The sequence below is a fragment of the Electrophorus electricus genome, chromosome 6 (assembly GCF_013358815.1).
Source record: "Electrophorus electricus isolate fEleEle1 chromosome 6, fEleEle1.pri, whole genome shotgun sequence".
NCBI lineage: Eukaryota > Metazoa > Chordata > Actinopteri > Gymnotiformes > Gymnotidae > Electrophorus > Electrophorus electricus.
In genome coordinates this window covers 20,223,069-20,244,533 of record NC_049540.1, presented here as the reverse complement: position 1 = coordinate 20,244,533, position 21,465 = coordinate 20,223,069, and the positions used below count along the sequence as shown (strand labels likewise).

Sequence of the window (21,465 nt, the reverse complement as noted above, 5' to 3'; positions counted from 1 at the left end):
CACAATCCACGCGCACATTGAGCTGTTATCACACAAAACCTGATACATACCCAGCATGTATATTCTCTGTGGAAATTATTGTATCATTAGTTCTAAATGTTCCAAATCTCTGGAGTGTTGAACAACAAACCAGCATCAGATTATGTCATTGAATGCAGAACACGCTTATTGATTATCTATTATATTTTCATAGCATCTATTGTCTCTGTGCCAGAGTCTACCTTGAGGTGATTCCTTTTGGTGTTGGGGAAGATGGATATTGGTACATAGAAAAGCAGTGATGGAAGCCCAGAGCTAAGACACAGCTCTGTGTATTTGGGTTTGCTCAGCCACTCCAGGCGTAGTAGTATTGTTTCTCTCCACTGCACGTTCTGTAAAACACTAGCACACATTATAATTAACTCCTAAATGGCATTAGCCTACACCTGCTTCATTATTTGAATAGACTGCCTTTTGAATAAACCTGCACTTTTCCTTAATCACTGTTTGAAACATGTTAGGGGCACAACTTTCAAATCTTCATTTCCTGTGCATCCATGATTTTGCTATGTATTTGGAATAATGTTTTTTTTTTTTAAATAGGTTCTCAAAAGCAGCTGCATCTAAATGTGGAGTTTTTGTGGTTTTTCCAGCGGAGGTTCTTCCTCCTCAGGTTCCTTCTGCTGATGTTTTTCCTTGTTTGATTTTTGCTTTCAGGGTTTCCTGGACATGAACTTCACTGAGTTTAGTAAAGGTGGTGCCAACGTGACAGGCTTCCAGCTGATGAACTACACAGAGCCCATGGTTAGCAGGACCATACAGGACTGGTTGGAGTTTGACAGCAAAGACCTAAAGAGTCCTAAGAGAAGGCTTAAGGTGGGACATGCTGTCAGAAGTTACTACTGTTTTATAGAGAAGGCTCGCGACCAGCCGCACAGATAACAGTTAGTATTGTAGGAAATTACAGAGCTGGATTTCCATACATAGATTGATTCCACTGATGTGACTGATGAAACACTGACCCGAGTCCATCAGTTTTACTTCTGAAAGTAATGCTTGTGGACTTTTTCCCCTGTAACTAATCCTTTAATTATCAAATTGAACCAGAAGCCAGGCACCGCCCATGTGGTGTGGAATTCCATTCTGAGCTCTGCCTCATCCTCTCTCTCTTTGTTTGTAATACTGGCTGCTGTCTCTGTGTGCATGCATAGTATACGGGAGCTCTGACCTATGATGGCGTGAGCATCATGGCCACAGCCTTCCAAAACCTCAAGAAGCAGCGAATCGACATCTCTCGCCGAGGGAATGCAGGCGAGTGCCTGGCCAATCCGCCGGCGCCCTGGGGTCAGGGCATCGACATCCAGAGGGCCTTGCAGCAGGTAAGCCCATCCCTGAACCACCATGCAGGTCAAGGCCTGGGGCTGCAGGCTGGCGGTGGCTGCTGGGAATTCTGACTTACTCCCTGTTGGTGCTGTGAAACATGTGGTTAGGAGCACATTGGGCTTGCCAAATGGCAGGTTGAATTTAAATAACAAGTCTCTCTCCTGCCCCAGGTGCAGTTGGAAGGCCTAACCGGCCATGTCCAGTTCAATGAGAAAGGGCATCGGACGAACTTTACAGTCAGTGTCATGGAGCTTGGCCCAAATGGGCCCAAAAAGGTAATAAACACTTGTGCATAGAATTTTCTCCTTTTCAGCAACCATGGTGTTACACTATATATTGTATAAGATTATTACAATAACTGCATGTTAACAGTTGTGAACATATTGGGTATTAGGCCAAAGATCTCTGCATTTCCCTTGGCTGCCTCAGAGTCCGTAGGCTTGGGCGGGTTAACCATAGGCAGAGCAAGGCGTTAGTGTCTAGAGGGCTGGAATGGCATGCACAGTTGCACCTCTTCTTAACCCTACAATATGAATATTAATCGGCCCAAGAATCGCAGTGCCAGAGTTCTTCCTGCCATGATCTCCCCCCTCCTCTGACTGCAGGTGGGCTACTGGAATGAGAACGAGAAGTATGTGAGCACCGCGACGTCTGTCCACTTGCTCAACATCACAGTCGGCCTGCAGAACAGGACGTATATAGTCACCACTATTCTCGTAAGTGTCTCTCGCGTTGCAGCCATCGGGCTGAAATCAAAACAACCTCTGTGATCTGCTGCCGCGCGGTCTGTTTGGCAGGGCTACCCATCTAAAATCAAGACTCCCTGTTGTGTCTCAGCAAGGTCTGTCTAATTTGGTTCCCTCTGAATACTGTCTTAGAAAAGCACTTCACCCTGGCCACGTCCCACCTGAGCTCTATAGACCACTCCAGCTCCTGCTCCATTTTTCAAGGGCACAGCTCTCCTCAGAGGGATTTATTAGTTGCCAATGTTTGTCAGCAGCAAGGTGTATGTGTGTCAGGTTCTGCTTCTGTTTCTGTGTGTGTGTGTGAGTGTGTACATGTGCGTGAAAGACAGAGCCAGACACAGAGAGAGAGAGAGCAAGAGAGAGACAGATGACGAGAAAGAGGAAGCCCTGGCAGTAGCTATGCCAACAGAATGGCACTCCACACATTGGAGTCGCTATAGGTGAAAACACATGCTTGCTCTTTCTCAGGTACTGGCGCTGGCTTTAGATGAGCAGGGCTGGACTTACGTTTTCTACCCACTGCACTGTCAGTGGACATATCAAATGAAGCTCCTTCTTAACAAGGACCTTTTCTGTTCATTTGTTAATCCAGTATGTACCAGTACTGTACATAATTGAACTGAATTTATGTTTTTAAAAAGTGAGGCTCCACAATAAGTAAGCAGCATGTTTTTGAACTACCAGGCAAAGGCTAGTATGTTATTGGGTGTGTGTTTGGGGGGCTGGGTTTTTGGAGAGGTTGGAAGTATCTCTCCTCTCTCCATTTCCCTAACAGAGACAGCTGTATTTTTGATGACTCCTGGCCAGAGGCAGCCCGCAGGTGTTATTCATAAACCTCAGCAGTAGAGCTCACCTCTGCAGTGGAACAGCACAGGGCTATAAGCAGATGTGCACCTCAGAGCTTGACAGTTTTCCACTACCCTTGGGGAAACCTCAGCAGATCAGTGCCTCTCAACCCCTATGCACAACCCCTCACCCCCCATCCCACCACACCTGAACACCACCTCCACCAAGCCCTGCTTCACATGGCTTGCCGGGGCTACTCCTCTACCTGTTATGAGCACACTGTGCTGGCTTCACTCACTGTTTAGAGATATTAGATATCCCTCTTGGCAACAAATCAGCCCGTTCGATTCCACACAATGACCCCATTTAACAGAACCTAATTTCTCCTTAAGGATGGTTCATCACACTTCAGCACTTTAAAGGTCCCACATGACTCTCTGTGTTGTAGCAGTTGTATGGCCCTTTGGCCATAAATGATAAACCCTTATCTAGAAGGGCACGTCACCTCCCCAGAAGGGACAGGCCAGATGCCAATCTGGGTGCAAAGTCCATCTTGATCACATCCAGGACAGAGGAAAAATGGCCCCTGCCCCCATTAGAAAGAACGTCCACCAGGCCAGCATGAATGGTGAGCTTGCATCTCCATTGTGTTCCGCAACCCCCCCCCAACCCACGACCCCACAGGAATCCCCGTACGTGATGCTGAAGAAGAACCACGAACAGTTTGTCGGGAACGACAAGTATGAGGGCTACTGTGTGGAGCTCGCCGCAGAAATCGCCAAGCACGTGGGCTACCAGTACCGCCTGGAGCTTGTCTCGGATGGCAAGTACGGAGCCCGAGATCCCGATACCAAAATGTGGAACGGCATGGTCGGCGAGCTAGTGTATGGGGTAGGTGGCCATCCCCTGCATACAGACCATTCATGTTAGTAGCAATGTGCCTCTAATGCAGATATTAGAATCAGAATCAGAATCAGTTGTATTCGCCAGGTATGTTAGATGTACAAAGACCTTTCAGCTGTCATATAGGTGTACGATCATAGACCGTAGCCCCTCTGTGGCTATGAAGAGTTCATCTGCAACCCACAACACAATTCATCACTGGTCAGTTTCTGACCACGGGACCAGTGCTACATGGCAAGCCTCTCAAGAGGTCTCAACTCACTAGTGACACTGACAGGGGCAGGGTGGTGGCTGCTGGGCTGGTGGGAGTGCATCAGGCCTTGGAGTGTCCATAGCACTGCTGGGCTGGTGGGAGTGCATCAGGCCTTGGAGTGTCCATAGCACTGCTGGGCTGGTGGGAGTGCATCAGGCCTTGGAGTGTCCATAGCACTGTTGGGCTGGTGGGAGTGCATCAGGCCTTGGAGTGTCCATAGCACTGCTGGGCTGGTGGGAGTGTATCAGGCCTTGGAGTGTCCATAGCACTGCTGGGCTGGTGGGAGTGCATCAGGCCTTGGAGTGTCCATAGCACTGCTGGGCTGGTGGGAGTGCATCAGGCCTTGGAGTGTCCATAGCACTGCTGGGCTGGTGGGAGTGCATCAGGCCTTGGAGTGTCCATAGCACTGCTGGGCTGGTGGGAGTGCATCAGGCCTTGGAGTGTCCATAGCACTGCTGGGCTGGTGGGAGTGCATCAGGCCTTGGAGTGTCCATAGCACTGCTGGGCTGGTGGGAGTGCATCAGGCCTTGGAGTTTCAGCATGTGTCCATAGCACTGCTGGGCTGGGCTACTACCCAAAATCCTCCAGCCAAGATTATTCCTGTGGTGAGAACTTACCACTGATCACCACTGAGGAAACTGTATATGGAAATAGGGATATTGTCTCTAACTCCAAACCTACATGTCTCCTTAATACATTTCAGTTTTAAATAAAATGCTACTAGAATTTTATATTTTTCAATTGATTGTAATGGGCTTTTTCTGTTGTCTCATATCAGAGTCCTATTTTTTGGCTATAGGCAAACACGAGCTATTTTCTTGAATAAAGTGTATTACAGTTACTCTTGGCATACTGTATTTAGTCTGTTGTGACAGTTCCAGGAATGCTTTAAATGAAGGTAAATAATATCACCTACTAGGACTGACTCAGCACTGTGTAAGCCCGACAGGAGAGCCAGCAATCTCTTCTACGGGTCTTTGGTAACACAGTGGGCACATAATATCCTATGTGTTTCATGCCATAAATTCACCCTTTCACACTGGCCAGAGGGAGTCATTTCCACAGTCCCTGCAGTCTGTTACCTTGACACAAATCTCTGGTGAATAGGATGTGAAGAATGTGTGGGCCAGTGGTGCCCCAGCCAAGCCAGGGAGGGAGTGCACTGTGTCCAGCCTTAAAAGCAACAAGTCTGCAATTCTTTTCACCTGCAGTGCTGTGTGTCCAGGTACTTCGTCCACGGGCTTAACCCTGCCCTATCAAAGTGCATTCTAGCCATCTGATTTCAGCTATGCAAGTTCTGCAACAAATGCAGACCATTCTTTTCCATACAGGCTGATTAAAGGTTGAACAGTTTCAGGACTGGGAATGATCGGAGTCTTGAAAAAAAGGGACAGTCTTCACGAATGTTGATTTTCCTTTTCAGATTTTCAGATGCTCTTATAGTTCTCCCAGGAGGGTGAATGCAGCTGGGAGATACTGTGAAGACTGTGTCCCAGTCTTGTCTTGCAGTGTGGCTAAGTGCTTCCTTCAGAGAAGCAATCTGAATGAATAGAAAGCATGGCATTATTATTTAGCCTGGACAGCAGTGCTGGATGTAGGACTCTTCTGAGAATGCCTCTGCACTGAGTGAACAGGCTGCAGGACTCACACCAGCATCAGCCTTAATGCAAAGTAACATCCAGAGAAGACTATCGAATTAAACTGGAGTACTGTATATAGCAGTTCTCTCAAAAGTGTTTGATGATTTAGAGTTGTGATGTACTCGTGATGTACCAAAAGCAAGTGTTCAAACCTTCCACGGTGTATGTGCTCCTTGGGGTTAATACATCCTAATTACTGGGAAACCAAAATTGGGTTTAGGTAGATTTTAGTTATTATGAGCCTTATCGTAATTGCAAAGACTGTTTTGCTGTTTTAAACATCTGCCTTGCATGTATATAGAGGGGAAACAACATGTTTTAAATGTGGGAACGGTGACGTTCCATCTGCTGTGGTTTGTCGTGTGTCCATTGTGCAGAAAGCAGACGTGGCTGTGGCTCCACTCACCATCACGCTGGTGCGGGAGGAGGTCATCGACTTCTCCAAGCCCTTCATGAGCCTGGGCATCTCCATCATGATCAAGAAGCCTACCAAGTCCAAGCCGGGCGTGTTCTCCTTCCTGGACCCGCTGGCCTACGAGATCTGGATGTGCATCGTGTTCGCCTACATCGGCGTGAGCGTGGTGCTCTTCCTGGTGAGTCGCTTCAGCCCCTACGAGTGGCATGGCGAGGAGACGGAGGAGAGCGGAGAGCAGCAGGGACGCACGGGCACGCCCTCGCCCGAGGCCACTGGCCGCTCGCCGTCGCAGGGCCGACGCGCCCAGAGCCCCGCGCAGCAGGACAAGCAGGAGAAGCCACCCGAGCACACCAATGAGTTTGGCATCTTCAACAGCCTGTGGTTCTCCCTGGGGGCCTTCATGCAGCAAGGCTGTGACATCTCGCCCAGGTGAGCGCTGCCATCCTGGGTCTTCTACCCCCAGACCATGGGGAGGGGCATGGTAGTTACCAAGGCAATGAGGGCAGCCATGTTCCACAACGATGTCCTCAAAAGCAAAGAGTAGTTATAGAATTGCCTCAGATAAAGGTACAGATACAGGTAAAGCTATCAAACTGAAGGGAATCATTTTAAAGTTGCAAAACTCAAGCAGATAGTCAAATTCCATAAAGCGGATATTAATAAAACAAGCTCTACTGATTTGAATAAAATCGTTTGGCAGGCCCCTCCCCAGAGGCCAGGGAGTTGCTGGGACAGGGAAAGCGAAAGCAGCTGGACTGATTTAAGGAGAGTAAAGGTGTGGTAGACGTGTCATGATCAGAGACAGCATGACAGAAACGGAGCAGATAAAAGCAGCCACACCATGGGAATAATGTCTGAGTAATGAGCGCGAGCGCTGAGGATTTGTGGTTATTTTGAAAACCTCCGGCTGCAAACAAAACCTCCTGTTCAGGATTAATAGATCAGCTCTAGACACCGCATAAACACAAACAAGTCTGAGGATCAGGGATATTTGGGTCTTGACAATACTGCTGGGCCGTGCAGGCTTGGGAGGAAGACTGCCTAAGCTTTGCTAGGCCTGAAAACGAACATTAGTTGTGAGACAGTGTTCATTCTGTTGTGATTACCCGACCAGCTCCTGGCAAGATGAGTGCGATAAAAGAAGGACAGTGAGGGTTCAGTTCCTTTTACGCATCCACGATTGAGTTTCTTAAATCAGGGATCGTATAGCAGAGAGGCTGTTACATACAGGCGGCGAACAGAAGCAGACTTGTAATTAAAAGCTGTCATCCGTCTCGCTCGCAGCGCCTTTCGCTCCTCCCATTCGTATCATCATCAAGGTCTCCGGCTTCCAGAGGAGGCGTTTCCACTCCGGTTGCGCTCCGATTCCCAACGACAGCGCGCCCCCTCCCCTGGCCACGCATCCCCTGACCTTTCGTTTGGCACACTCCTGACCTGCGGCGCGCCCGGCCCTCTGGCTGAGCTGACACCCACGCTATTATTTTCCCTTGCCGTTAGTCATTACAGCAAGAGCACTGCCGGGTTAGCGCGGGCGCTAGGCTGCCTCCACCACATCTCCATCACCTCTTCTCTCTACCCTCATTATGGTCCCAGAGCCTCCGGAAGTGCTGGTTCCTCCATCACCGTTTGACATTTAGATAGGACATGCATGCCGTCAGGCCCGGGGAGACGGAGCTGGAGCGCTTGAATTAGACTCCGCTCGTTGAGGCAGCCATGACAGATGTGCTTGCGCGTGTCGTGGGTATGTGTGTTGTCTGTTCCTCCCAGGACCTGCTTCACCACACAAGCTGAACAGCTGGAGAAGTGTTTTTTTTTTTTTTTTTAATGTCCGGTTTTGATCGGCTAATTGGAGCTGAACTTGGTGCCAGCCAGAAGGCCCTAATGAAATCTTCACAGAAGCCTTTGATCTGTTCATAGTGGCCAATTACAAAGGGAGGGGGGGGGGTGTTTCTCTGGACTTGTGTGAGCTGGGGTAGCTGCTCACTCACGCTGGTGTCACCTCGGGCGAGGATGAGGGGTTTGAGGGACTCTGGAGCCGGTTGACACGCTTCTGAATCATCTCCACTCTCAGCACCTCACGGCGAGCCGTGGAGATGGAGGAACTCACCAGAACACTGACTGTCTCTCTTCTGTGGCCCCAGAGAGGGTAATCTGCACATCCCCTTTGCTCGGGCTATGAAGCGCAAGAGAGCGGGCTCTGTGCATAGTGCGTTGCACGAGATCTCTCATGTTGTTGTTAGGCAGATTAATGGTGAATGAAGATTATTACTCTACAAATTATCAGCATGGTTTTTGCTGTATACTCATTGTTTTCCTATTCATCGTCTTTGTAGCGTGCAAGTATGGGCGAGCATTAGTACTCGATACCCGGGGCAGCATTCCGTCCCAAGTCTGACTCCAGCACTAAAACAGAAAGCACTTTGCGTGTAACGTGCGGTGAGCACACACAACAGACTGCTTAAAGTATTTATCTATGACAGAAAAAGTGTTTGTCCTTGATAAATGTCAGAGCTGCCACTCAGAGCCGTGCCTGCTTGCATTGTAATTCCTGTCAGCACACGCACACGGGGGCTTTATCATCTGGATAAAAACACTCCCCCTCCCTGGTCTGGTCACGTTACCTCAGTTAGCCTCTCTGATTCTCTGATTAGCTTTCTAATCTGTTAAGACACATGAATGGATTTCTTCTCACAAAACTGATAAAGGTGTCGAGGGGGGGGTCTGTGGCCCCCCTCCCTACCACCACCCCCACACCTGCTTCCCAAGAGAGACCGCAAATGATGAGTAACTGTAGCTACCGTGGTGGCGCGAGCCCTTCTCTGAGCAGAGGTAATGTGAGGTTGCAAATAAGCAGAGGAGGTGATTATGGGCAGGTGCTGTGAAACCTTTGCAGAGATAGCAGTGTGTTATCTTCTGTGGCTTCTGCAGGACGGTTCCTGTGCGCATGTTCTTCTGTCCTCTATGCTGTGCTCTGTTTTCTTTGGCTTATCTCCTGTCTTACTGTCACTGTTATGTGCACTAATGCATTTACTGCTGCCCTGCAAACACATTACTCACCTGCAGTATGTACTGCTGCACAGTGGAGTCTCTATGCCTGGTGCCTTAGTGTGTATTTATTTAAATAGTCTCTCTAGATATTGCATGCAGCTCATATTACCTCATTATTATTTTACCCCGTAAAGGTCTTAGCCAGTTGTTTAGGGTTTCACTAGTAAACAGAATGGTGGATTCCAATGAGAATGCCATAGAATTTTACTTTACACCCACACTTTGTTTCAGTATAGAAGCCCTAACTGTATGTGATTTATTTTCTATGCCATAGGAAACTGTTTGTTCTGACTAAACTTGTTTTATGGTAATGTTTGCATACATACATTATTCATCTAGATGGCCCTAACATTTTGTCATAATAAGGCATTGTGCAGTTATGCGGGCATTATCTTAACAGTGCAGTGCACTGAAATGTATGCAGCGTGAGCATAGATAGAGTAGGCTTCAGATTACCACAGGTGAACAACAGGGCTAGTGAATGCCAGAACAGCTGACACTGTCCCTGAGAGATTGTGTATGTGTGTATGAGTAAGGTTACAAACCCTGAGGAAGTGTTATATACAGCGTGCAGAGTGGATTGCAGATTGCAGTGAAGAGTGTGTGTGTGTGTGTGTGTGTGTGTTTGTGAGACAAACTTCACTACCCCTGGGACCTACAATCTGTAATTCAGCTTTCCCTCCCATATACTCTTACACATTCAAAAATACTCTACCTGTATTTACCTCATCATACACTGCGTGACACACCTACACCCACCAATACGCGCGCGCACACACACACACACAAAGACACACACAGACATCAGCCTGGGGCCCTTCCCACTGTGGAGGTGACCCTGCCACCATTGCCGTGTATAAATGTTCAGCAGCGTTAAACGTAACTGTGTCACTGGCACAGGCAGCAGTCATTAGCTTGTCACAGTCTCTTTCCTTCACCATATCCCTAATGGTAAAGACAGCAGACAGCATAAGATGAAGGGGCAGCTTCGGCATGAAGAGTTGTCTCTGTGCGGTCAGACATGTTTGATTGGATGTATTTTGTTAAAAATAGCATTTGAGCTTGTAATCTAGGAGGAACCAATGTTCAGGGATTTATTTAGTCCATTAACTGGAGGATATATGTTGTGAGATATGCTGCTAGATTCATGTGTCTTCTTTGTTAGGTCAAGTACGGTTAGACCACTCAACAATTAGCATCCTTAAATACTTGCCTATAAATCCCCCCACAAAATTTTGTCCACTTCTTTTTTAGCGATACCTCTTTTACTGCTGCTACAAATCTCTTCCTGCTGTAGCTCCATCCTTTCTAATTTGCAAATGCTTTACAAGTCCAGAGACATTCTCTGGACATCTACCAGCTGCTTTAGAAAAGAAAGAGGGAAACCAGCACTGCTGTACTGAAATGGATTTGTTGGCATTTGTAGAAATCAGGAGCTGGGGGGGAGTGGACCCTTTTTGTCCTCATCAGAGGCGAGCTGCTGCGTGATTGACAGACCAGCCGGATGCTGGAATGGGCAGATTCCAAATCCCCCTCACAGTGGCTGATCAGAAGAAGGAGGCAGAAGGAGGGCCTGGGAGCGAGAGACGGAAAGGTCGGGCTGCATCTGCCGGCAACAGAGAGAGAGGAGGTAGAGGGCTATGCTTCGTCGGATTTTGGCTCCTTTGGTAGGCGCTATCCGTGCGGCTGTGCCCTGCTGTTCCCTTTCTCCATCTGGGTTCCATCTCTCCCTGCCTCGCCTCCGTCTCCCTTTCTCTCCACCTCGCCTCTGCCTCACTCTCTGCCTGCCTCGCCTCCGTCTCCCGTTCCTCTGCTGAGGGTGTCGGGCAAGGGAGGCTGTTGGAGGAACATCTTTTCAAAGAAATGATGGCCATGAGACTCTGAGTTTGGAAAGAGGTCTGTGGGGGGCATTGTTCTCTTCGGTAAATTTAAATATATATTTAGGTATATTTTTGTCTGAAAAATCCTAAACGGGCCGATTTATCTGCACAACTTAACACAAAATGGCATACTTGTCTATTTTTACCTCCCTGTTTTTTATCTCTCTCTATCTCTGTAAATCTCTATCTCTGTCTATCTCTCTCTCTGTCTATCTCTCTCTCTCTCTGTCTATCTCTCTCTCTCTATCTATCTCTCTCTCCCTCTGTCACTCTGTCTCCTGTTAAGAGATGAGTCACCTTTGAAACATCCAGAAACAGGTCTCTTGTGTTTTGACACCATTTGTTATAGTGCTCTGAACTTTCTGTCTGCTGTTCCACTTGCTCAGGTGTTTTATGATTTGCACCTTTAGATGACGTGTAAATCCGGTGTGAACTCCGAGTCCTACACTAAAAAAAAATTATTCCTGTAAGGCTGTGGCGATGTAGTCGGGGTGGTAAACTCCTTATTCTTGCAGACACTTCCGAAGGTTCAGCGCTAGTGAAGATTTCCTGCTGTAGCTTTCTCTTTTCACTCAGCAGGTACACACCCTCATGTTTCGGAGTTTGGAAACTCAAAATATCTAAAGTATACACTTTTTACTACAAAAAATATGGTAAGGTGGCAAAGGATGCTTTTTAAGTCTGAATGATGGTAATAGATTATTTTTTCCAGACAGGAAGGATGGCAGAATCTTAATATAAGCACTTTTCAGAACTGATTTGGAAATGGGGAACAAACCCTGTAAAGGTGAAGGCTTACAGATTCTGAGCAGAATGTGGGCTTTGAGTTGCATTACCAAATACACTCCTTACAAGCAGAATACTTTGGATTTCTTTTTCATATACTTCAATAAAGAAAGAAAAATCCCCCTTGGGGAATCACTGTGATTTAACACATTGCTTTGATCCCCTCAGAGTAGTGCAATCCTGAATGTGTTATAAAGGACAAAACACATGTTTAGGTTTTAGATATATAAGCTCACCATGTATCTTAAATATATAAACAAAGAGTTTATTTACTTATTTTTGTTGTTGGGCTTGTCATTAGGCTTGTCATTAGGGACTAAGTGTACAGGCTATAAGAAATAGGCAATTTTCAAAGAAATATTCTAGAAGTAAGGGAAGGTTTTGCTGTGTTAGATCTTTAACTAGATCTCTCTTCCTCAGCCTACCATGTAAAAAAGGCCTCTACCCAAGGCCCATTTGGTGAGCTCCTTTTGCGTTGTGTTTGGCTTTCCTGTAATAATAGGGTAGACCTGATGGGAACATAATGAGAAAATGAACCCGAAAACAGCAGAAGAAACGAGAATGATGGTGACTGATTTAAATGAATTCTGATGTAAATTTGACGCATTTGTAATGTTTACCTCTCCCCCCCCCCCACACCCCACACGCCTGCCAAAACTGGTAGAAAACAGCAGTTTCACTGTGAGGGTCGATAGCATGGACACCTGCTTGTCCTACAGGCTTAGTTTGGCAATGATTAGAACTAATAGAACTACAAGTAGTTGCTTAAAGGGAAGCAAGCAGTCTTCTGGGTTACTGATGACGAAGATGTGATTTTTGTGAAATATAGGCAGATGGTTGATTGCCTCCCCAACCTGTCATACTTTATTTAATTTATTCAAAGCAGTTAAATTGCATCACACAGGCCTTTAGACCTTTTTTATAACAAAATGGAATAAGTAGTCCTGCTGCTTTAAAGTATTTATAACTACTTATTTTGTCAGTCAGTCAGTAGTTCCACTCTAATGCTCTAACTGTTGCCATGGTTTAGGTCACTCTCTGGTCGAATAGTCGGGGGTGTCTGGTGGTTCTTCACCCTCATCATCATCTCCTCATACACGGCTAACCTGGCTGCCTTCCTCACCGTGGAGAGGATGGTGTCACCCATAGAGAGCGCTGAAGACCTGGCCAAGCAGACAGAGATTGCATATGGGACCTTGGATGGAGGATCCACCAAAGAATTCTTCAGAGTGAGAGATTGGCTTCAGCTGCAGGATAAATGTGTCCAAAGTTTCCCATATATATATATATATATATATATATATATATATATATATACACACACACACATATATACACACATATATACACACATAGATAGATAGATAGATAGATAGATAGATAGATAGATAGATAGATAGATAGATAGATAGATAGATAGATAGATAGACATCTTTAACTCTTAGACGGTGCTTTCTCATGACAGCTTCACTTCTATCTTTCAATACATATATACATATATGCACATAAATATTCATTTGCTTCCACCCTCAGAGATCAAAGATAGCCGTGTTTGAGAAGATGTGGTCCTACATGAAGTCTGCGGATCCCTCTGTGTTTGTGAAAACCACTGATGAGGGTGTCGTGAGAGTGAGGAAGTCCAAGGGGAGGTACGCATACCTGCTGGAGTCCACCATGAACGAGTACATCGAACAGCGCAAGCCCTGCGACACCATGAAGGTGGGCGGCAACCTGGACTCTAAGGGATACGGAGTGGCCACGCCCAAAGGATCCGCCTTAAGGTAATACTGAGGTACTCAGCTAACCAAAGCCAAAATGTATTCTCTTCTGAAAATGCAGTTTGACTTTGTAGGGTGGAGAGTTTACACTGAAATGAAACAGAATTAAACAAAGTCATTTGTTTTTGTTGTTTTGTTATTTATTTTATTACACATCAAATTACACCACAAATATGTTTAGCACTCATTCATATGCTTCTGTTGCAATAACAAAATATAATTTGTTTGAGTATCAGTTAATCTGATGACTCAGATAATATTTCCTGAGTAAACTCTCTTTCCAGGTGTTAAATTGAAGTATTTGTGTCTTTATCTCTGTCCTGTGAATAATACATGATGCAATTTATATCCCTTGTGCCTCATATTTTCATTGTAATAAGTGATATTGTTAATGTGCTATGTGTGAAAATGCCAGACTAATGCTCTTTTGTTTATTGATTGTCTCAGAATTTGCTCCATGGTATCAATGCATCCCACTCCATTACAGCACCATCCATATACTGAACTGTCATTTAGGTTCAGCTGAACATAATCTCACAGATATGAAGCAGCCAGAAGCTGAGTAACCCATTACCAACAAATTAATATCGGCATGGATTTCTGCATTGTTTAAAAAAGGAGGAAGGTGGACCAACACAGATAAACAAACTTTGGGACATGCTGAAGTGTAAAAAACGGAGATACTTCCAGGCAACATTGCCTTTAACCTCAGTAAACAACAGGTTCAGCATAGGACTAAATGTCCCTCATTCTCCTGACATTTCCTAAAATTTGTGACAGGAGCTCATGTGTCAGTCATCACTGCCATTCATGAACCCATCTCATCTTATTCCTCGTAATATGTTGCTTTCCATCAAACGCTGTTGTTCCCTTTACGCTCCGTCTGTTAATCTCCCTGACAAAGCAACGTATTTCAGAGAGCAATGATCATGGATGCAGTGCGCCTTTCTGCTAATCACCCATGAGCTGACCTCCTTCCGACCCCGGCCCTCGTTGCTTGGCAGGTGGGCTCGGAAGGAGTTCAGGGGGTTTTACTGAGAAAGACAGTGTTGGCCGGGAGCGGGGCAGACCGCACGGTCTGTTCCCTTTCTTTCCCAGCGGTACTTTCTGCCGTGCGGCAGGAGGGCTTCCCCGGGACTGCGCTGGTGCAGAAGCAGACGATGGCTGGGTTAGGGGAGGAGCTGGCGGATTACCAGTGCTCTGGCGCCAGATGCAGACCCCTAAGAATTACCTTCACAATGGATTACTGAGCTCTCCTTTGACCTGTCACATCTTAATAGGAAATTAACAACCCAGCCATCAATAAATCTGAAGCATAACGTCTTAATTCAAGAGCCCCTTTCCATAGGTCGAAAGACCAGACCATGATAAAGAGCTTACATCCAGAGCGCTGTTAATGCCTCCTTCTCCCTTCCCAAGCATCCATGTCTTACTTGGTAAAATCTGTCACACATCAGTCACACCACATTTCTATGACATCACACAAGACAACTAAAAGGTCTTGTAGAGACAGGCACACGGTCAGATGAGTTTTGCTTTTTGTTTTTGCTTTTTTTCTTTGTACTTCTTTAGACTAACTCACTTTTAATTCCCCACTACCTCTGCCTCGCCGTCCCATTCTCACCACTCACGCTGACCCCAATTATCTTATTATCATTTCAAGAAACCCAGTAAACCTGGCAGTGTTAAAACTGAACGAGCAGGGCCTCTTGGACAAATTGAAAAACAAATGGTGGTACGACAAGGGCGAGTGCGGCAGCGGGGGAGGTGATTCCAAGGTCAGCCCCAGTATGAGCCGTCCGGCTGGTAACCACCGCGCTGGGGGGTAACCGGCAACCACTGACACCAAACACTCCGGCTGCTTGCCCACTACCTTCATTCCTGTACCCTACACGTAACTTTTCAAACTGGACACATATTTACCAAGAGCCTTGGTTAAGACAAAATATGTAAACACATAATGTCTTCAATAACTGTGCATACAAAATTTACAGAGAAAACATACATGGTATAAATGGATTAAAAATTGATAAATGGATGTATTATTGATTACAATTTATTAATGCAAAACAAAGGCGTGCATATCCGAGTGTTTCACTTCTTGCCGGTTACCCAAAGTGATATAGTAATACACATCTTGCAGTAGGGAGCAAGAAAGCTAGATGGAGTATTAATGCATATCACTTTGGCAGTGACACTTTACTTGTGAATTGTGATGTTTCTTCCCCTTTCTTTTATCTACTTGTAAACACTTAGAACACATGAGTACATATATTATGGGTGTATGTTTGCTTAAATGCTGAATAACATAAGATAACATGGGTAATGTTATTTATGTTATTTCCCTGGTTGAAGAATCCCCGTAAACCTAGCGGTGTTGAAGCTCAATGAGCAAGCCGTCTTAGACAAACTGAAAAACAAATGGTGGTACGATAAAGGCGAGTGTGGAAGCAAGGACTCCGGAAGAAAGGTCAGTTCACACGCTGGTGCTTTGCCTCACTCAGAGAGCAGGCCTAAGGCCCACTTGTCCCTGCTGCCCTTATTCTCCAATCTGCCATTTACCGCCGAACACAGCCACCACATGTGGCGCCTTGCGCTAACGACATTCTGTCACACACTCGGTAAGGTGCCTTGGGGTCTAAGAAAAGCAATAAATATTTGTCCCCTCTCTCTGCTGTCCTTGATGATTACGATTAGGGGTATCTGTTTTTTTTTGCTAGCAGGATTTCTAAATAATAGTCTTACACTCAGGGAATGTAGCTGCTGTTGATTCTGGAGTTTTGAGAGTACCGTTTTTGATCGCTGAGCAAGCTATATCGAAAGCATTTGCTGCAAAAGAATCAAACGACAAATTCAGACTATTGTGCTGCGTTCCAGGTAGTGGCTGCTCATTGACTACCACACTGGGTGTCATAAGCAGTATTCATTAAATCATCAAAAGCATTCCAAGGTTAAGGGCTGTGAAGCTGATGATTAGGTACAATTAGGCAAGTCTGGTCATTAGCTAAACAATTATGTAATTCACCCAGATCTCTGCGCTGTTACCCTCGTGAGTAAATGACAGTTTGGAGAGAAGCGTGCTGCTGTGAAATCCCACCCTTCAACTGCTTTCCCCCCCTAAAGAGATCCGTGGTGCTGTCTATTCTTGTCCATGTCTTAAAGACAGTGTGCATGCTGTTGGATGCGACCTCAGTGTGGTCGCCAGACTCCTGCATGCCAAAGGCTCCCACCAGCACTAATGTGGTGTCACGGCGACCAGGGGCAGGGAACATACTTGCTGGGCACTGCGCCAGCCTACATTTGAGACACTGTACAATAGGCGGCCGTCCCAGTTGAGGTCCCACAGACAGATTCCTTTTAACTCTGCTGTATGCGCTGTAAACCTATGAGGTTGTTTGGACTGTAAATTGGGAAGATATTTTAGCAGACATTAATTATTTCCATTTAGATATTATATAAATATATAGAAAGAACAACAGTTAAATCAGGCTGTCAACTTCCGAAGAGTGATATGTGTTATTCCAGTTTGTGACTTATGCATGAGTCTGCATGACTTACTCTAATTACAGTGTGTTAAGTAAATACTTTTTATTACTGCCAATATTTTTATTAAATTATATAATTGTTACAAAGAATTATAATATTTAACCATTCTATATATGCTCCATAGTGTACAATATTGTGTCTCATAGCTTTATTTTCATGAGTTAATATATTAAATAACTTAAGGAATAGGAGTAAAGTGTGTATGCTTTTGTGAGTGCATGTGTGTGCTTCTGTGAACGTGCATGTGGCTGTGTATGTGTGTGTGTGTGTGTGTGTGTGTGTGTGTGTGTGTGTGTGTGTGTGTGTATGTGTGTTTAAGAGAGAGATGTTGTATTTGTGTATCTTATTGCATTCTCTGCACTATGCAGGATAAGACCAGTGCCCTGAGCCTCAGTAACGTGGCTGGGGTCTTCTACATTCTCATTGGAGGACTGGGGTTGGCCATGCTGGTGGCCTTGGTCGAGTTCTGTTACAAATCCAGAATCGAGTCTCGGAGAATGAAGGTGTGTAAAACAAATGCTGTCACAATTCTGCATGATTCAGTGTAAATACAGATATCCACTGTATAGTTCTCATCACCTGGCCAAAAACATTTTTCCAGATTTTTTCTCCTAATTTCAGAAACTGACTGAAGTAGTTCTGCAAAGGTCAACTCACCATCCATGTTCTTGTAGAAGTCCATTAATTGGTGCGAAGTACTTACCACAATTATGAGTGCTTGACTGCTACCACCCAGCCACCCTGCTTCCTCTAGACATGAGGGTGTTAGCAGGAAAGAGGTAACCGTGGGCGGGTGTGATACAGTCGAGCCTCCTACCGTGCCTTTCTAATCCTGGCACACACACACTTCAAATGCTTCTCAGCTGTCGCCACTGAAAATTAGGAAGAAATACAGTGACATATTTATATTCAATTACCCATGGAACCATGCAGTGAGTCATAATTTTATTTTAGGTCAGGTAGTGAAAAAAAGAATGGAAATGACATTTTTAATCCCGTGTATACGGTTCGGTCCATTTGAGAATATGGTTTGTACCACTCAAATTGCAGCCATTAGTGGTGTGCCCACCATTTAATGGACCATTTTGATTACTGCCGCTCTTTACTGTGGCGACGTACCAATGGCTTGTTGTCAAACGCGCCACTTTTCCTTCTTCGTGTGTGCGACACACAGCCTTGATCTTTGCCCGACTCGGGCAGACCGGACAATCACACAGCTGCCATGTTCAGAATGTCCCAGCTGCGAATCGCCGGCTCTGGAAAGATAATTATTCTGCATCAGCTCTAGAAGCGTAATCCCCAGCAATCCACTGAAGTGTGCTGGATTTGAATCATTCCTTCGGTGACTATGTACAAGCCCCGCATTCGTGTAATTATCTCCCATTTTGAGCCCACAGGACATCATTATGATAAATTCACGTGGGTGCAAGTGGATTCTCAGTTTACTAAATGTAAACTGTTGTTGTTATTATTAACTAGTAAATTATTGGGCAAATCTAGCGATATAACAGAAATCTACAGTTGAACTACCAGTAAGCCATACTGTGTATCATGCACCCAGTTTATGCCAAAGTCAGTATATATTAATTATCTTAAACATACTTCTACACGTTGGCTATAGTGAGACTATCCTGTTTAAGACCTTGTTTTCTTCAGCAGACCTAATGCAGTAACTCCAGTCCACAGACGACTGTAATCCCGTAGCTGGGTGTGTCCTGCGCAGACGGGTGTGAGCAGCCCGTCTGCGGTCTGTCTGCCCTCCTCCCCCAACACCCCTTTCCTCTCCCACAGCAAATCATTGATGCAGCCATGCTGGGCTCCACCTTGACGCACATGGGCAGCGGCGGGGAGAACGGGCGTGTGGTCGCCCACGACTTCCCTAAAGCAGCACAGACTCTGCCTTGCATGGGCCAGGCGGCGGGTATGGGGCTCAGCACCACGGGCATGTAGACAGGCGCCACCCTTCCCCCACTGAACCCCCCCCCCCATTCACTGCCACGCAGTAGGAACGATGAGACACGCAGAGAGAGAGAGAGAGAGAAGCAACGCATTGCGACACCTTCACTGCACTTCAACCAAAATGGACTTTACTGACTACACACTCTGGACTCTTGGAAACGAGAGCGCAGGAGGGGCAGAATCTTTTTTCTAATAAATCATTTGGTCTTTTTTTTTAAAGCCAATCTGGTGCAATAAGGATCCTGAGTGGGGGGTTTTGTATGAAGCATTTGGTCGGACTGCACAGAGCAGGGACTCTTCCCCCAGTCTAAGGACAGTAACACTTGCACTATGCCATTCATTTCATTTGGTCTTATTTTGTTTTTCTGTACTGCTGATGTGTGGATAAACCCTTTGTTCTGTCTGTTGTAGTATGCCTCTTGTGTATATTTCGTCTGCATAGCTACATGGAAGGGATCATAAACCCAAACCTTAAACTGTCCTCTCACCCACAGTAAACAGTGCTACACTTCCATCAGTGTGAGTTCGATGTATAAGGTGCGCTGGTTCTTGTTAGGACAGGATGCAGCATCGAGGTGTTTCAGTTCTATTTACAGGATGTCAAAAGGTCTTCCTCCCTCATTAAACGTGTTTGCTCAAACCTCTGCCAATGCATCCCGATAAGATTGTTCTCTAAGAAAAAGGAGCTGATATCTCTGGTTCTGTCTTCCTCTGCCCTGCTGAATTTGATGAATCACCTGCTCCCAGTCTCTGAGCAATGATTAGATCTGAGACACACAGTGAGAGAGTGGGAGAGAGAGCCAGAGACAGTTAAAACAAAAGACATTGCAGGAATGCTGTATATATATTAAGAGTGTTTGAGTCTGGATGCCCGAGCCTTCTTTTCCCATCATGGTTTCATCCAACATTGTCTTCCATTTGCTGCCAGCATCTCCTCACGTGTGAGTTTATGTGTGTGTTCTTCCCACGGTGAGCTGTAAGCGAGATGTCATCTGCAGGAGTAGCCCATCCTTCTCGTTATTGAGAAAACGCGTTTATTGGATATTATACACTATATATGGCCATACACTGGAGACTTCACAGTCTGATGAAAGCCATGAAGAAAGTAAAACAAGCTGGTGTTATAACACTGCTGTTGCAATATTGTGAAAACACACTGGGAAATATTCCCCATTAGGAACACCAGTCGGTTGTTGGTTGACATTAACTTGATGATTTAATGTGCTGCTTCTAACAGTGGATTTGGGGGGTGGGGGGTGCAGGGGTCCTGTTACCCTTCTTATTAGTCTCACTGCTGTCACATTTACAGTCACATTTCATGTGCTGTAAAAAAATTAAGTTGAAAACAAACACACAGGCCAATAACAATGTATCTGCTGTTGTGAGGTGCAGTGGTGCACCTAAAACCATATGCTAGTTCTCACTCAAGCAGTCTGTGGGTGGTAGTAACCTAACAGTCCATAAACTTGGGTCAGTAGGGTCATGTATTTGATGATGAGAAAGTCCTGCTATCCTGTTTGCTGAGGTAAACGACATAAGGCTGAAACAGGCTGATTCCATCAGAGCTGTACTCTTAAACAGATCTGTCTATAGTACCTGACATCGAGTGACCACAATGTCATTGTAAAGCACAAAAATATGTTTTGCACAAGAGCAATTGTCACATTACCCCTTCAGCGAGGTGCCTGCTCTGTGTCAAGTTGCCACACCTATGGGGCCAAAGCTTCAGCTTTCTTCTGTATGTTTTCTCTAATAAACTATGGCATAGCACAGTGGGGCTGAGTGAAAACACCTACTACTGTTTTTTTATATACCTGAATTGATTTGTAAAAAATTAAAGAATTAATTAAAAAAAAAAAGATTGATCTTAATATGATGTAGTGTGTACATGCTGAAATACTGATGCTTTATTGTTTTACATTTGCTAGATTATTAATTTAGTATAATTTCATTTGTTTTTGATCTTGTAATTGGTGGTATTTTGTCCTATATATTGTTTTTTTTTGGACAGTAATTTTCCTTTCAGAACTGTCTGTTCCTTTTTATTCACATCAGTCTTAAAAAAAAAAAAACTTTCAGAAAAAGGGCAGGAAGACATGACTTGAATTCTGAAACTGATGAAAAGAAAATATGTTGAAAAGGATTGCTCAGAAATAAACTTTTCTAACCACAGTGCGGGTTTGTGGCTTTATCTCTTGCTCGCTCACTCTCCCTCCCTATTTCTCTCACATACATTTTCCCAAACAACATGAATCAACCTGAATTCAGAGTGGTAATTCCACAACAGCTTTTAAAAATCCTTATTCTGGGCCCGCTCACCGTTGGCTGCTCAGGGTTATGCGGTTCACCCTGTCTCATTTACT

General features: G+C 45.3%; 1 protein-coding gene across 4 annotated transcripts in view; it reads left to right on the top strand.

Annotated features, from left to right (window-relative positions):
• The window catches only part of gria1b (glutamate receptor, ionotropic, AMPA 1b), a 41,862-nt gene extending 20,602 nt beyond the window's left edge, over positions 1-21,260 (top strand). Inside the window, exons 6-16 of one of the 4 annotated variants that reach the window (XM_035527269.1) lie at positions 697-855; positions 1,191-1,358; positions 1,533-1,637; positions 1,968-2,078; positions 3,579-3,785; positions 6,068-6,534; positions 12,850-13,048; positions 13,353-13,600; positions 15,953-16,067; positions 17,512-17,646; positions 18,935-21,260. In XM_035527269.1, coding sequence (XP_035383162.1) covers positions 697-855; positions 1,191-1,358; positions 1,533-1,637; positions 1,968-2,078; positions 3,579-3,785; positions 6,068-6,534; positions 12,850-13,048; positions 13,353-13,600; positions 15,953-16,067; positions 17,512-17,646; positions 18,935-19,093 — 2,073 coding nt within the window. In that variant the 3' untranslated portion in view covers positions 19,094-21,260. Of the gene's footprint in view, positions 1-696; positions 856-1,190; positions 1,359-1,532; positions 1,638-1,967; positions 2,079-3,578; positions 3,786-6,067; positions 6,535-12,849; positions 13,049-13,352; positions 13,612-15,260; positions 15,376-15,952; positions 17,367-17,511; positions 17,647-18,934 lie in introns of those variants that run through there. The other 3 variants (XM_035527268.1, XM_027000127.2, XM_027000130.2) reach the window with 3 other exon arrangements.
• Positions 21,261-21,465: the final 205 nt, after the last annotated feature.